General features: G+C 46.9%; 1 protein-coding gene across 2 annotated transcripts in view; it reads left to right on the plus strand.

Moving 5' to 3' along the window:
* The window catches only part of CYFIP1 (cytoplasmic FMR1 interacting protein 1), a 99676-nt gene that overhangs the window by 19941 nt on the left and 63679 nt on the right, over positions 1 to 16056 (plus strand). For both annotated transcript variants that reach the window (XM_084999708.1, XM_084999707.1), the window contains exons 2-8: positions 4672 to 4794; positions 4870 to 4959; positions 6641 to 6718; positions 6893 to 6994; positions 8034 to 8215; positions 15475 to 15571; positions 15668 to 15796. In XM_084999708.1, the coding sequence (XP_084855834.1) occupies positions 4678 to 4794; positions 4870 to 4959; positions 6641 to 6718; positions 6893 to 6994; positions 8034 to 8215; positions 15475 to 15571; positions 15668 to 15796 (795 nt within the window). In that variant the 5' untranslated portion in view covers positions 4672 to 4677. The remainder of the gene's footprint in view (positions 1 to 4671; positions 4795 to 4869; positions 4960 to 6640; positions 6719 to 6892; positions 6995 to 8033; positions 8216 to 15474; positions 15572 to 15667; positions 15797 to 16056) is intronic.

Below are 16056 nucleotides of genomic sequence, written 5' to 3' on the forward strand. Positions count from 1 at the left end.
GTAGAAGTTTATTTCTTTTTTTTTTTTTTTGCTATTTCTTGGGCCGCTCCTGCAGCATATGGAGGTTCCCAGGCTAGGGGTCTAATTGGAGCTGTGGCCGCCAGCCTACACCAGAGCCACAGCAACGCAGGATCTGAGCCGCGTCTGCAACCTACACCACAGCTCATGGCAACGCCGAATCGTTAACCCACTGAGCAAGGGCAGGGACCGAACCAGCAACCTCTTGGTTCCTAGTCGGATTCGTTAACCACTGCGCCACGACGGGAACTCCCAGAAGTTTATTTCTTACAGTTCTGGAGGCTAGAAGTCTAACCTGAAGCCAACCAGCATGGTGAGGTTTTGATAAGGGCATGTGATTTTGTGATTTATAATGATACATATATTTGGTATGTGTGTGCTAAGGCAGTGGCTTTTGGAAAGCCCCTAAGGATGAGGGCTGACTGCCGTTATAACCAACTAGGAATAGTGGACTGGAACTTTCAGTTCCATCCCCTGAGCTCTGGGGAGAGGAGGAGGGGCTGGAGATAAAGTTCAGTCATCAGTGGCCATTGATAAATCAACCATGCCTGTGCGATGAATCCTCCGTAAAACAAAAGGACTGGGGTTCAGAGAGCCTCCCCGACGGTGAACACGTGGAAATGTGGGAAGAGTGACACGCCTGGAGAGGGTGTGGAAGCTCGTGCCCCTTCCCTCATGTGTCTTGTGCATCTCTTCCTTCTGACTGTTCCTGAGTTATGTCTTTTATAATAAATCAGTCATCTAGTAAGTAAAATCTTTGAGTTCTGTGAGCTGCTCTAGCAAGTTAATGGAACTCAAGGAGAGAGTCATTGGGACAGCTGCTCAGTCAGAAGCACAGGTGACAACCTGGTCTTGTGATTGGCGTTGTGGGGAGTGGCCGTCTTGTGGGTGATAGTGTCAGACTTGAATCGAGTTTGGGACACCCAGCTGGTGCTTGGTGGTGTCGGGAAACCCACACCTTGGCATTGGTGACAGGATCAGAGGGTGACAGAATTGGGGGGCAGACACCAACTGCTCATTGTGTCCTTACATGGCAGAAAGAAGATTACTATAGTTTCTTTGCAGTTTCCTTTTCCTACCCCCCTTATTTTTAAGTATTATTATTATTATTATTATTATTATTATTATTATCATCTTCAACTGCACCTGTGGCACATGGAGGTTTCCAGGCTAGGGGTCAAATTGGAACTGTAGCTGCCGGCCTACACCACAGCCACAGCAACACAGGATCCGAGCCGTGTCTGCGACTAGCACCACAGCTCACAGCAATGCTGGATCCTTAACTCACTGAACGAGGCCAGGGATCAACCTGCTTCCTCATGGATGCTAGTCAAATTTGTTAACCGCTGAACCACGATGGGAACGCTTAAGTACTATTTACTTAAATACCACTGATTATTTTTTAGTATTCCATTTAAACTGATTTTATTTTATTTTATTTATTTATTTTTTTGTCTTTTTGCCATTTCTTGGGCCACTCTCATGGCATATGGAGGTTCCCAGGCTAGGGGTCTAATCCAAGCTGTAGCCGCTAGCCTACACCAGAGCCACAGCAACGCAGGATCCGAGCTACATCTTCGACCTACACCACAGCTCATGGCAACGCCGGATCCTTAACCCACTGAGCAAGGGCAGGGATCGAACCCACAACCTCATGGTTCCTAGTCGGATTCGTTAACCACTGTGCCACGACGGGAACTCCTTAAACTTAAACAGTCTTTTTATGATTTACCTATATTGCTTTTTGGAGTTATTTAAGTGGTTGTTTTAGGGATCACAAATACATGCTAACTTTTCAGTCTACTTTGAATCAGTATTGCAACACCTCAAGTGGAATGCAAAAATCTTACACCATGTAGGTCCTTTTGCCTTTTCCCTTTTTGTTATGGTTCTCGTATGTATGACATTTATATACACTGAAAAATCCATCAGACAATAGTAGTCGTCTATTCCGTTTACTTGCTATTTACCCTTTATCTTGCTTTTGCTTTTGTTCTTTAAGTCCCAAGTTTCCTTCTGGTATCATTTCCCTTCTCTTTGAAGAACTCGTTAGTCTGCTGTCTACGAATCCTCTTAATTTTTCTTCATCTGAGAATGTCTTTGTTTCATTTTCATGATCCTTCTTTTTCTTTTTCTTTCTTTCTTTACTTTGCTTTTTAGGGCTGCACCTGCAGCATATGGAGGTTCCCAGGCTAGGAGTCTAATTGGAGCTGCAGCTGCCGGCCTACACCACAGCTCATGGCAATGCTGGATCCTTAACCCACTGAGTGAGGCCAGGGATTGAACCTACCATCTCATGGTTCCTAATTGGATTCGTTTCTGCTGCGCCATGACAGGAACTCCTTCATGATCCTTCTTTTCTTCCCACTTCTGTAGGTTCCCCCTGGTTTCCTGGGAGAGGTCCACATTCAAACTGGTGTTTTCTAGGTCATGAGCCACTTTTCTTGGGCTGTTTTCAAGATAGTTTCTCATGGTCTTTATGTGTGCAGTGACAGCAGTGTGACTGTGATGTGTCTGGGGATGGGTTTCTTTAGATTTATCCTGTTTGGGATCTGTTGGGCTTCTTGAATCTGTAGACCAAAGTTCTGCCACGCTTGTGAAATTTTCAGTCATGCTTTTCAGCTGTTTTTCTGGCACTGCCCATTTTCTTCTCCCTGTTTTGCACTCTGATGACCCAGTGTTAGATTCTTTCTCTTGTCCCAAAGGTCCTCAAGGCTCTTCATTTTCTTCAATCTTTTTTCCTCTGTCATTCAGATTAGATCATTTCTATTTCTCTGTCTTCATGGTCACTGAATAAGTTCTTAAGCTCATGTGGGGAGTTTTAAAAATTTCAGTATTTTTTAGTTCTAAATTTCCATTTGGTTCTTTGTATCAGTATCTATTTATCCATCTATTTGCTGATTTTCAGGTTTGTTTGTTTGTTTTTTTCCAGTTCAGGAGTGCTCTGTTTGTTTAGCACATTTTTATGGTAGGTGCTTTAAGTCTGGGAGATAATTGTAGCATCTCTTATTTTGGCGTTGGTATCTGTTGTTCACCTTTCCCCATAGGGGTTAAGGCATTACTGGTTCTTTGCTGAGTAGTTTGGACTTTGGCTGGACATTTTGGATATTATGGTATGAGACTCTGGGTCTTATTTAAATCCTAGGATATATGTTGATGGTATATTTTAGGGGGCAAAAAATCTGGTTCGATTTAGACTGCAGTTCTGATGTGTCCCCTGTGCATTGTGGTTTGGTGTCATTCTGTCTTCGGAGCCTCAGCAGTGCCATTCGTATCTGTCCTGTGTGTGCCTTCTGTGGCTATCTGGGACCCGACTGAGGTTTCAGGGCTTGGGATGTGAGGATCAGACTCATGCATGGCCCTGGCATTGGTGAGCAGCTTTGTAGGCTTGCTCTTCCGAGCTGCTTCCTCTCCACATTGCCCCTGGGGCTTTCCAGTGCCCTGGGGTTCCCTTTCTGTTTCTCTAACCAGCATGCTTGGGCTTTGGAAACCTGCCCCACCACACACTTCCACACCAATGCCTTGTCTGGGGCCTGGTGCTAGGAGGAGTATCTGGGTGCTTCTTGCTTTCAGTACTGTTGTCCAGCTGCCTTTTGCTTTTTGCTTCTCAGAATGAACGTAGCTGCCCATGTAGCTGCCCTGGGGTCAGAGCTGCTTAGCAAAGCCTTCTGGGCTTAGAGCTCTTCCCTGAGGCCTGTCCCAGATCAGAGCAGTGTTCAGTGGGGGGCAGGCTGGAGTGTGCAGACTCATCTCTCTTCTTGGAGCTGGCACAGATGTATCAAGTGAAGCACCATTACTGGGCTTCTGGATGATAGCCACAGAGTTCGCGCTCTCATCGTCTTCCAACAACCCCCCGTTTCCTTCCCTTGGCCCCTCACTTTTGTGGGCCCTGCTGCCTGATTTGTGCGCCTGGTGGCAGGGGTCTGGCCTTTTCCATCTCCGTTCCTAGCGTGTGGCCCTGCTTGGAGGACCCACCTGGGAAGCATCAGTGGCAGGGAAGCGCTGTTGCCCCTCTGTGCCTCTGCTGGCCTCCTGGGGGCAGACACAGTATTAGAGGAGCTGTTTCCCCTTACAGCTCAGTGAAGGGGTTGTCAGACCCTCACAGAGAGCTCAGCCTCTGCAGCCCTGAGGTGGGAAGGTGGCTGGAAGCCATGGTAGGTTTGTTGGACCCTGTACCCTGCTCCACAACCAGGAGAGGCTGTGTTGAGCCCAGAGAGAGATGCCAGGCTCCAGGGACCGCTGTGACTCCTACACCATCTCCTGGGCCCCGAGGAGAGAGCATATGGTCCCAGGGCCCCGAGTGCCTCACCGTGGAAGGATTGTCAGGGTGCCCCTGCCCTTCCTCATGGCACGGGGGCTTTGCCTTTTTTTTTTTTTTTTTTTTTTTTTTTTGTCTTTTTAGGGCTGTACCTGCAGCATATGGAAGTTCCCAGGCTAGGGGTGGAATCTAAGCTGTCACTGCCGTCCTATGCCACAGCCACAGCAATGCCAGATTGGAGCCGAGTCTGTGACCCACACCACAGCTCATGGCAGCAATGGATCCTTTAATCCACTGAGCAAGGCCAAGGATTGAACCCATGTCCTCATGGTACTAGTCAGGTTTGTTACTGCTGAGCCACAATAGGAACTCGCCGGCTCTGTGTTTTGTCCTAGGCCAGGATGGCGGCCCAGGTGACCCTGGAGGATGCTCTGTCCAATGTGGACCTGCTGGAAGAGCTGCCTCTGCCTGACCAGCAGCCCTGCATCGAGCCCCCACCATCCTCACTGCTCTACCAGGTAGGTGCTAGGTGGCCATGGGGTTCACGGCCTGCGATGCTGACCTCTGTGTGATGGTTTTCTTCGTTCTTTCAGCCAAATTTCAACACTAACTTTGAAGACAGAAATGCATTTGTCACCGGCATCGCAAGATACATTGAACAAGCGACTGTCCATTCTAGCATGGTAACTCTCTCTGTCTGTGGGGTTTCTTTGTGGGGGGGGTGGGAGTTGGCAGATGCCACTTTTTTTTGTATTATCCTCATAGGATACTTAGGGAGGAAGAAGAGAAGAAAGTGAATGAAGGGCTTATGTTTTTTTTTTTTAAAACCTTTGTTTTTTTCTTATTATAAGAATAGTACATGCTCTTTCTGAGAACAGCTGCTGTGGTCCAGAGAAAACCATTGCAGCATTTTGAGGGGGCCCATTTTCCCTCTTTTTTTTTTTTTTTTTTTTTGGTCTTTTTGCTATTTCTTTGGGCCGCACCCGCGGCATATGGAGGTTCCCAGGCTAGGGGTTGAATCGGAGCTGTAGCCACCGGCCTACGCCAGAGCGACAGCAACGCGGGATCCGAGCCGCGTCTGCAACCTACACCACAGCTCACGGCAACGCTGGATCGTTAACCCGCTGAGCAAGGGCAGGGCTCGAACCCGCAACCTCATGGTTCCTAATCGGATTCGTTAACCACTGCGCCACGACGGGAACTCCCCATTTTCCCTCTTAAACTCTTGTACTCAAGCACACCAGGTACACACCCATGTGGGTTTTAGGTTGCATAAGTGAATTGCCTTTTTATTATAACTATGTATTTTAATGATTCTGTGAACATTTTAATATGTCATTCAAATGCACTAGATGAAGTAATTTTTAATGGCTGTCTAGTCCAATTTTTAAATGTTCAAAATTTAACAATTTTTGCTCATTTCCTTCGTTTCTTTACAATAAAAAAATGCTGGGATGGACATCTTCCTGATAAATACATCCTTATTTTCACTAGCTAGATTTATAGAAGTGAAGTTACTAAGTCAACAGTTGTGAAGATTTTTTTGGCCGTGGCGTGCAGCAGCTTGATGTGGGATCTTAGTTCCCAGACCAGGGATCGAACCTGGGTCATGGCAGTGAAAGTGCTGAGTCCTAACCACTAGACCACCAGGGAACTCCCATAAGGTTGTGAACATTTTAAAGCATCTTAAAAACATTCCCAAATTGTAGTCAACATTTGCAAGAATATCTTGAGGTTTTTTTTTTTTTTTTTTTTAACCAAAGGATCAACATGAAAGGAGGAATAGACACTGAAGCAGTTTTGAAATGCTTGCAGTCCTCTTCCTGTGGATACTCTCCCTCCTGGATTTTAAGTGCTTCCTAGTGTTTTTCCTCCCCGCACTGGGGACAGCAGAGAGTGTCAGTCTTCCTTCTGAGCCACAAGGCTCAATAAGGCCTGGGGAAGAGGCCATGAGGGCCCGTGTGCATTTGATTGCACTGCATGTCCCCCTCCCCCCCCGGCCGTGTCCCCAGCTTTGGTTCTGCCCTGCCAGCAGGTGGTTTGGACTGAGTGGAGCTGGGTTGTGGCGGCTGTGACAGGTGCCATGGGCTTTGCTGGCCCATGCAGAGGTGTCTGCATGTCACTGACGCCCCTCTTCAGCCAGCAAAAGAGGGGGATGTTGAGGGTGGTCATGTGGCCTGGATACAGGACTGCAGTGTCACCAGCATCTTGGCACACAGGTCCTGGGTGCTTACTTGACCCTCAAAGGGAGGGTCCTCATGGCCTCTCTATCATGGTTTATGGCTCTAGATATTAGGAATTTGACCCTCCTGTTTTATGATTGTTCTTCTACTTGCCTTTGATTTGCCCTGGGTGTCCTTGCAGAATGAGATGCTGGAGGAAGGTCAAGAGTACGCTGTCATGCTGTACACCTGGAGGAGCTGCTCTCGGGCTATCCCACAGGTGCTCACCCCGGCCAGACCCCGCCCTGTCCCCACCCGCCACGCCCCATCCCTTCCAGCCCGCCCCGCCCCGCCCTGCCAGGCCACGCCCCACCTCCTGGCCCCTCTGCCCGGGCGCCCTCCCCACATTCTCTCTGGGTTGGAGCCTCTCTATGTCGTGCTTGTTTACTCCCAGGTGAAGTGTAACGAACAGCCCAATAGAGTGGAAATTTATGAGAAAACTGTGGAGGTTCTTGAGCCTGAAGTCACAAAACTGATGAATTTTATGTACTTCCAGGTAAAACAGCCAAATAATCCTAGGGGTTTACTGCAGAGGTGTGAGATACTAGCGCCACCTACTCAGGAAACAAAGTGCTTGTGAATTCAAGTAACCACAGCTGGTCTGAGACCAAAGGGAACTAACCTTCAATGGTCTAAAGCCCTTACTGGCCTTTTCAGAATAAATGCTGCTTCTCTGTTTCACTTCTCTTCTCCCATTGAGAGTGACTTATATATTTCCTGCATGAACATTGCTTTCTATCAGTATGCTCAGCACTTTCGGTTCATCTGGTTTTCAGGTGTTTTTGTCCCACTGTCCACTCTGGTGGGCTTCTCCCTGGCCTTGGCTCCTCCTAGCCCTTGGGTTAGGCAGAGTGGTTACAGGGACGGGACTTGCTGACTTTTTTTTTGCCTTTTCTAGGGCCACAACTGCAGTATATGGAGGTTCCCAGGCTAGGGGTCTAATCAGAGCTGTAGCCACTGGCCTGCGCCACAGCCACAGCAACGTAGTATCTGAGCCGTGTCTCCAACCTGCATCATACTCAGGGCAGCCCTGGATCCTTAACCCACTGAGCGAGGTCAGGGATCAAACCTGCAATCTCATGGTTCCTAGTTGGATTTGTTAAATACTGCGCCACAACGGGAACTCCTGGACTTGCTGACTTTTTAAATACATACTTCAGAAATATGTGGAAGTTTTTTTTTTTATCATAGATTCCTTTAGCAAAGGAAGAAGACCGAACTTCTTAGATGATGAATCTTTGTTTTATCTTAAAAGTTATCTGCTTTTCAGATGTTTATTGGAGCATTTTGCTCTGTAACTTTGCTGGAATAATCAACAAAATTCTTTTACTTGGAGACACAGTTGGTCAAGTGCAAAATCAATGATTGTTACAGAGCAAAGGCACGTGGACATCACGTTCTCAAAACACATCCCTGTGCATGAACTGTAAATGTTTGGCGGGTGTTTCATCAGTGAGTAGCTTGAATGTGGATGTTGGGCCTTGGACTGGCTTGTTCCTGAAAGCGGCCTTGCTGTCTCCACTTCCTCTGCGCAGAGGAATGCCATCGAGCGTTTCTGTGGGGAGGTGAGGCGCCTGTGCCACGCGGAGAGAAGGAAGGACTTCGTTTCTGAAGCCTACCTGATCACCCTGGGCAAGTTCATCAACATGTTTGCTGTGTTGGATGAGCTGAAGAACATGAAGTGCAGCGTGAAGAATGACCACTCTGCCTACAAGAGGTGAGCGTGCCTTGGCCTCGGGCGCCTGAGCGCCCTCGTGGTGGGTGCGCGTCCCACGCAGGCCCCTCTCAGGACTGGGTGGAGATGTTCTAGTGGGGCGGCAGATGGTGAGTGCTGCGATGCATTCCTCTGTGTGTGTGTGTGTGTGTCTGTGTGTGTCTGTGTGTCTGTGTAGTGGGCTGTGGGCTCTCAGCATCCTGGGGGTGTGTGTGTGTCTGTGTTGTGGGCTTTGGATGCTCAGCATCCTGGGAGGATAGCTGAGCATGAGAGCAGTCCTGTTCTGAGCCTTGGGGTGTGTGTGGGCACTGGCTCTGTGAGTGTCTGGGTGAGGGTGCCAGAGGCCCTAGCCTGGTGGGGCCGCCTCTGCTCCTCGCTGGCTGGTTGGTGGGCATTGCCCGCAGGCACTGCACCATCCCTGCAGTGAGTACAGCTGTCCCCTGGACCCACAGCACTTCCCAGACCAGCTCTCCTCTAGGGTCGTTTTTTTCCAAATGCAGACAGTTTCTGGAGAAGAGAATTGGAAAAGGTTGGCAAGGAGGGCACTGTGTGTGTGCAAGACCAAGTGTGCTGATGGCAGGTAGAGCAGAGCTGCTGTCTTCTGACTGACTCTCCTTACAAAGTCTGTGCCTGGGACTCTTGAAAACATGTTGGCTGGAATTAGATGCTGACTTTGGTTTCCTCTGCTAGGCAAGGAGTCTTTGCTATAAAATTAAATTAGAAGAGACTTTGCATCTGAATAGGCTGTGGTTTCACTTGTAAGGGAAGAAAAATAATTTCTCCTCTGCCCTTCTAGGTTCTTGGCTGAGTATCGCCTTCAAGAAAAGAGCTTAGGGAGTTCCTGTCGTGGCGCAGTGGTTAACGAATCCAACTAGGAACCATGAGGTTGCGGGTTCGGTCCCTGCCCTTGCTCAGTGGGTTAACGATCCGGCGTTGCTGTGAGCTGTGGTGTAGGTTGCAGACGCGGCTCGGATCCCGCGTTGCTGTGGCTCTGGCGTAGGCCGGTGGCTACAGCTCCGATTCAACCCCTAGCCTGGGAACCTCCATATGCCGCGGGAGCGGCCAAAGAAATAGCAACAACAACAACAACAAAAAGACAAAAAGACAAAAAAAAAAAAAAAAGAAAAGAGCTGAGGAATTCCCTAGTGGCTCAGTGGGTTAAGGATCTGGCATTGTCACTGCTGTGGTCAAGATCGATCCTTGGCCCTAGAATTTCCACATGCCATAGGCATGGCCAAAAAAAATTTTTTTTTAAATAGAAAAGAAAGCTTAATAGGAGAAAAACTAATTAATTTCGTACATACAGGGGTCTCAAGATACGAGACCCAAAGAACTGACCAGAGCAGACAGCATTTATACTTTTTATACTGGGATTCCCATTGTGGCTCAACAGTGACAAACCCGACTAGTATCCATGAGGATGTGGATTCGATCCCTGGCATCACTCAGTGGGTTAAGATCCGGGTGCCGTGAGCTGTGGTGTAGGTCGCAGACTCGGCTGGCATTGCTGTGGCTGTGGTATAGGCTGGCAACTGCAGCTCCGATTCGACCTTTAGCCTGGGAAGTTCCGTATGCCGTGGGCATGGCCCTAAGAAGACCCCTCTCCCACCCCCCAAAAATATATATACTTTTTATATAAAGAAAATTAAATCTGTGAAGAGTTGACAAGAGGCTTGAGTTGGGGTGGTCAGTGAGTGAAGTCACTCAGCCTCGAACGCCCCCGTCTCTGGGGGTGAAGATGCTTCCCTCTCTCCTGGTGTAGGGAGGGTACCTTTCATGTGGGAGGTTGTTTTCTGCTTTCAGGGGGCACAGAAGAGATCAGAAGGTCCTTGCACTGGCTGTTTCTTATGCAACTTTAATTCAGAATTCAGTATGCCACAGTGTTGTATTTGGGGGTGGACTGAATTCCAACACATGCCTCTAAAACTGTGCAACTTTTGCTGTGTCTTTACGATGAAATCATCTTGGGATGTGACATGAAACAGATTTGAGGATTGGGCAGCAGTGTGAGTTGAGTTCGATGTCATGTAAAATAAATTGAGGCCTTCCATTCAGCACCTAGAGTCCACTAGATCTTCAAAACTACAAAATCGTTTTTCTTTTTTCTTTTTTTTTTAGGGCCGCACCTGTGGCATATGGAAGTTCCCAGGCTAGGGGTTGAATCGGAGCTAAAGCTGCCAGCCTATGCCACAACCATAGCAACTTGGGATCCTAGCCGCGTCTGCCACCTACACCACAGCTCATGACAACGCCAGATTCCCCAACCCACTGAGCGAAGTCAGGGATTGAACCTGTGTCCTCATGGATACTAGTCAGGGTCGTTCCTGCTGAGCCATGATGGGAACTCCCCAGAACTACTAAATCTTTTGAATTGCTCTATTATTTACTCTCCAGTAGTAAAGTCTGGAGGTGTCTCCATTTAATGCCAGTGCTTTTGGGATTTCAGGTGCATGTGACTTTGGGTGGAGCATAGGGACTTCTGAGGGGTGGAACCAGCCCAGCCAGGAGAACAGCTTCTGCTCCTGATAGCCCAAATCACTTGAGATTTTGAGCAGCTTTGTGAGCCTTTCTGACTCTGTCCGGGAAGTAAGGAGTGGCAGCACCAGTGGTCTTTAATTTCTAAAAGGTTTCTTTTCTCTCTTAGCAGTAGCACATTATTTCAAAGCCCAGCCTGGAAAATAGTTTTAAGATGGGGCTGCTCTGTGGAAGGCCATGGGGGGGCCCTCAGGCATCCCATTCAGGAGTTGCCCAGCATCTTTGCCACCCCCCCGGTTCCCCTGAGCGTTAGAAGAGGGCCCTAGCACCCCTCACCCTTCCAGTGGGCTCGTCCCCTGGCCTCTCTTTGGGACCACCTATTGGGTCACCTTCCCAGCAGTAACCCCCACTTCTCCCCAGCCCTCACACACAGTTTTTTTTTGGCCGCAGCCATGGCATTTGGAAGTTCTGGGCCAGGGCTTGAACCCACACCACAGCAGTGACAATGCTTGAACCCACACCAATGCAGTGACAATAACCCACTGAGCCACTAGGGAAATCCAGCACTGGCACACACTTTTTATTTGCCTCAGCTTGTAGTTACAGCTTCATCTGTGTGTGTGTGTGTGTGTGTGTGTGTGTAAATGCCAGATAATCCGTATGGTCATGGTGAGGCTTGAGGAAAATAAAAGCAGGTATTCTTGGTCCCTTCCTTAGTTTCTACGTCTACAGCTTCAACAGCCAATCAGATCAATAAAGTGAACACTTTATTTTTTTGTTTTGTTTTGTTTTAATGATTTTTATTTTTTTCATTATAGTTGGTTTACAGTGTTCTGTCAATTTCTACTGTCCAGCAAAGTGACACAGCCACACATATACATTCTTTTTCTCACATTATCCTCCATCATGGTCCATCACAAGTGACTAGATAGAGCTGCCTGTGCAGGCAGGATCTCATTGCCTATCCACTCCACATGCAATAGTTTGCATCTGTTAACCCCGGACTCCCAGTCTAATCCCACTCCAATAGTAGCCATCTAATGGGTATGAAGTGGTTTCTCACTGGTTTTGATTTGCAATTCCGTAAAGATTAGTGATGTTGAGCATATGTTCTTATGCTGTTGGCCATTTGTATATCATCTTTGAAGAAATGTCTACTCAAATCCTTTTGCCCATTTTAAAATCAGGTATTTTTATTTTTTGTTGTTGACATCCTATAGTTTTATAGCAAGTGAGGTACTGTGAATCCTCCAGCCTTATTCTTCTTTTTCAAGATTGCTTTGGATATTCAAGGTCCTTTATGTTTCCATATAAATGTTAGACTCAGCTTGTCAATTTCTACTCCAAGGAAAGCCTCTTGGGGTTTTAATTGGGATTGCTTTAAATCTATAAATCAACTTGGGGAGCACTGACTATACTGGGTCTTTCTTTTTTTTTTTTTTTTTAATAAATTTGACAACTCAGATTTGCATTTTATTTTATTTATTTATTTTTTGTCTTTTTAGCTATTTCTTGGGCCGCTCCCGCGGCATATGGAGGTTCCCAGGCTAGGGGTCGAATCGGAGCTGTAGCCACCGGCCTACGCCAGAGCCACAGCAACGCGGGATCCGAGCCGCGTCTGCAACCTACACCACAGCTCACGGCAACGCCGGATCGTTAACCCACTGAGCAAGGGCAGGGACCGAACCCGCAACCTCATGGTTCCTAGTCGGATTCGTTAACCACTGCGCCACGACGGGAACTCCTACACTGGGTCTTTCAATCCATGAATGTCATTTATCTTCCCATTTGTTTAGGTCCTCTTTAACTTCTCACAGCACTGTTTTGTCATTAAAAAATTTTTTTTAATATAATGAGTTTTATTTTTTTAACTATAGCTGGTTCTGTCAGTTTTCTGTCAATTTTCTACTGTACAGCATGGTGACCCAGTTACACATACATGTAGAGATTCTTTTTTCTCACATTATCCTTCTCCATCATAAGTGACTAGATATATAGTTCCCAGTGCTGCACAGCAGGATCTCATTGCTTATCCATTCCAAAGGCAATAGTCTGCATCTATCAACCCCAAATTCCCAGTCCATCCCACTCCCTCCCCCTCTCCTTGGCAACCATGAGTCTATTCTCCAAGTCCATGATTTCTTTTCTGTGGAAAGGTTCGTTTCTGCTGTATTTTAGATTCCAGATGTAAGTGATATCATATGGTATTTGTCTTTCTCTTTCTGACTTCAATTAGTATGAGAGTCTCTAGTTCCAAAAATAAACACTTTAAAAATGATTGTTGGGGAGTTCCCGTCGTGGCTCAGTGGTTAACAAATCCGACTAGGAAGGTTGCAGGTTCGATCCCTGGCCTTGCTCAGTGGGTTAAGGATCCGCTGTTGCTGTGAGCTGTGGTGTAGGTCAGAGACGTAGCTCGGATCCCGCATTGCTGTGGCTCTGGCATAGGCTGGTGGCTACAGCTCCAATTCAACCCCTAGCCTGGGAACCTCCATATGCCGTGGGAGCGGCCCTAGAAATGGCAAAAAGACAAAAAAAGACCAAAAAAAAAAAAAAAAAAAAAAGATTGTAGGAGTTTCTGCTGTGGCGCAGTGGGTTATGGATCTGGCTCGTCTCTGTGGAGGTAGAGATCCTGGCCCCAGGAAGTGGGTTAAAGGTTTGACACTTCTGCAGCTGGGACATAGGTCGAAATTCTGGCTTAGATTTGATCCCTGCCCTGGGAGCTTCCATATGCCTTGGGGGTGGCCAAAAAAAAAAAAAAAAGAAAAAAAAAGAAAGAAAGAAAGAAAAGAAAAAAGAAACAAGTAAAAAAGCTTGTAAACATATCACTCAATATTGTTCGCTGTATATAACTTTTTATAACTTACAAAAATATCAGTGGCTTAAACAAGATTGCAGTTTTTTCCTCACCTGAAAAGTCCTGACATAGGTGGTCTGTAGCTGAGAGGGTTCTGTAGAGTTTAGGAATCAGGGCTCCTGCTGTCGTAATGTGTTACCTGTGGCCCAGAATGACTGCTTGAGCTCCAGCTGTCATTTCTGCATTCCAGTCAGAAGAAAGGAAGGAGAATTGAAGGGTGCACACTATCCCTTATAAATAAACTTTCGAGTGCCTTACAAAGTTTTGCATTAAATCTCATGGCTCAGCAGTTGGTCACAACGTGGAGAGGAAGCACATTGCTATACCACAGGTACTCAGGGTTTATTCCACAGCAAGAAGGGAAGGGATGACAGTTGGGGTAGGTCATCAGTCTTTACAATGGAAGCTTTTCTTTCGTAAAACCCCTGAGGTTTAGGTTGCACAGGGAGTTTCCACTGAACTCTTTTGGGGAAGCCCTAGGTGTGCAGAATCCTCATCCATGCTTTCACAGTGCTTTGCAGGAACCAGAGACTTCAGTCTGTGCCACGTGGGATTGTTGGACCTCAGTGTACAGGTCCTTCTGTGTCCACCATTCCCTTGTGAGCCCCATGGGTAGATCATACACCTGTTGTTTTTTTTTTTTTTTTCAGATACGATAAGTGAGAGGAGCATTCAGGAGGTGTGGCATTGATTTATAATAAATATATATTTGATCTTTGTCAAACTCTTGGGAGTTGAGAGCAATAAAATGTCTTTTGTTATGTTAATGTGATGAGTTTTGGATAGTCCCTGTGTAACCTCAGGATGCAGGCAGGTCGCCAGTGGAACCAATCCTGTGATTAGAGGGTTGAGACTTTTAGTTCTATCCTCCTGACCTCAGGGAGGGGACAATCCATTGCTGATATCCAGTGATTGAATCAATCATGCTAATGTAAGGAATTCTCCATAAAAACCCCAAAGGACAGGGTTCCGAGAGCTTCCAAGTTGGTAAATACATGGAAGTTTGGAGGGAGTAATGCTTGAAGAGGGCATAGAAGCCTCCATCCTTTCCCATACCTTGCCTTATGTATCTCTTCCATCTGGCTGTTTTGAGTTATGTCCTTTCATAATAAATTGTTAATCTAGGACGTGAAATGTTTCTCTTAAGTTCTTTGATCTCTTCTAACAAATTAATTGAACTCAGAGAAGGGATTGTTGGGACTTCCAACCTGTAGCTTGTTGGTCAGAAGCCCAGGTAGTAACACGGACCTCCATTTGTTGTCTGAAGTCAGGAAACATCATAGCAGTCTTGTAGGATGGAGCCTTTAACCTGTGGGATCTGATGTATCTTCAGGTAATGTCAGAATCGAGTTGATTATAGGACATCCAGCAGGTGTTAGAGAATTGCTTGGTGGTGTGGGAAAACCCACCGTCATGTTAGAATTGGTACCAGATCTTTAGGGTTGTCCAAGATGGAGCTGCAGATTGATAGTGGAATCAAGATTCCGTCTCAGATCTTTGGCCCAGAACTTTGTGTACTGTGCTCCCTCACTTAACAGGAGGTTTGATGGCCCAGAAGTTTCCTGGGAAAGAACCTGAACAGTGCTGGCCATCTTTGTCACTTACCTGTCGGAGTCATAGGGGGCATGGCTGCCTTTCTCAAGATGCCCAGAGGAGAGGCCAGGGTATAGGTGCCCTTCAGGAAGGTCCAATGGGCAGTGCTGCCACAACTCTGAGGAAATCTGTCACCTATGGACAGTGGGGTCACGAGCTGTTCAGGTTGCAGGGAGACTCACCTGGAGTTCAGGGGAGAAACTGGAAGAGGCTAAAATTGTAACCAGGTTCTAAGATGCACATTTCTAGATAACTGTAATAAGAGTAAAGTAATTTTGGTTTCCCCAGGCTGTTTTTTTTTAAGTCAAGTGTGTTGGTTAACTTTTTTCTTCTTTCGTAGGGCTGCTCAGTTTTTACGTAAAATGGCAGATCCACAGTCCATCCAGGAATCACAGAATCTATCCATGTTCCTGGCCAACCACAACAAGATCACACAAGTAACTCACATTCTTGCTGCTCTGGCTGATGGGGCACATTGCTGGGGGGCTGAGGGGCAGAGAACAGTCAATGACAGGTCTTACTCTGTGTTTCAGTCTCTGCAGCAGCAGCTTGAAGTGATTTCTGGCTATGAAGAGCTCTTAGCAGACATCGTGAATTTGTGTGTGGATTACTATGAAAATAGGATGTATTTGACGCCCAGTGAGAAACACATGCTTCTCAAAGTAAGTGTGTTGAGGGTAGGCTGCCCACAGCACCATGAGAGAGAGGCAGCCTTGCTTTTGTGAATAGGTTGCACTTTGTCTAGAACTCTTTTGCCAGTCTTTTCTAATTCTCATGCTTGTGTATGTGTTTGTGTGTGTGTGTGCGTGTGTGTGTGTATACGTGTATACATATAGCATCCTCCACCCCACTCACAATTTGCACTACAAGTTCTTGACACATTGCTGAGAGCATATCCTGAGCTTGACCCCAGTGCTAGGAG

Source organism: Sus scrofa, chromosome 15 (assembly GCF_054392235.1).
Source record: "Sus scrofa isolate SSC_HxYL_T2T_F1_AM1 chromosome 15, Sscrofa_HxYL_maternal_Yorkshire_Landrace_v2.0, whole genome shotgun sequence".
In the NCBI taxonomy this organism is placed as follows: domain Eukaryota; kingdom Metazoa; phylum Chordata; class Mammalia; order Artiodactyla; family Suidae; genus Sus; species Sus scrofa.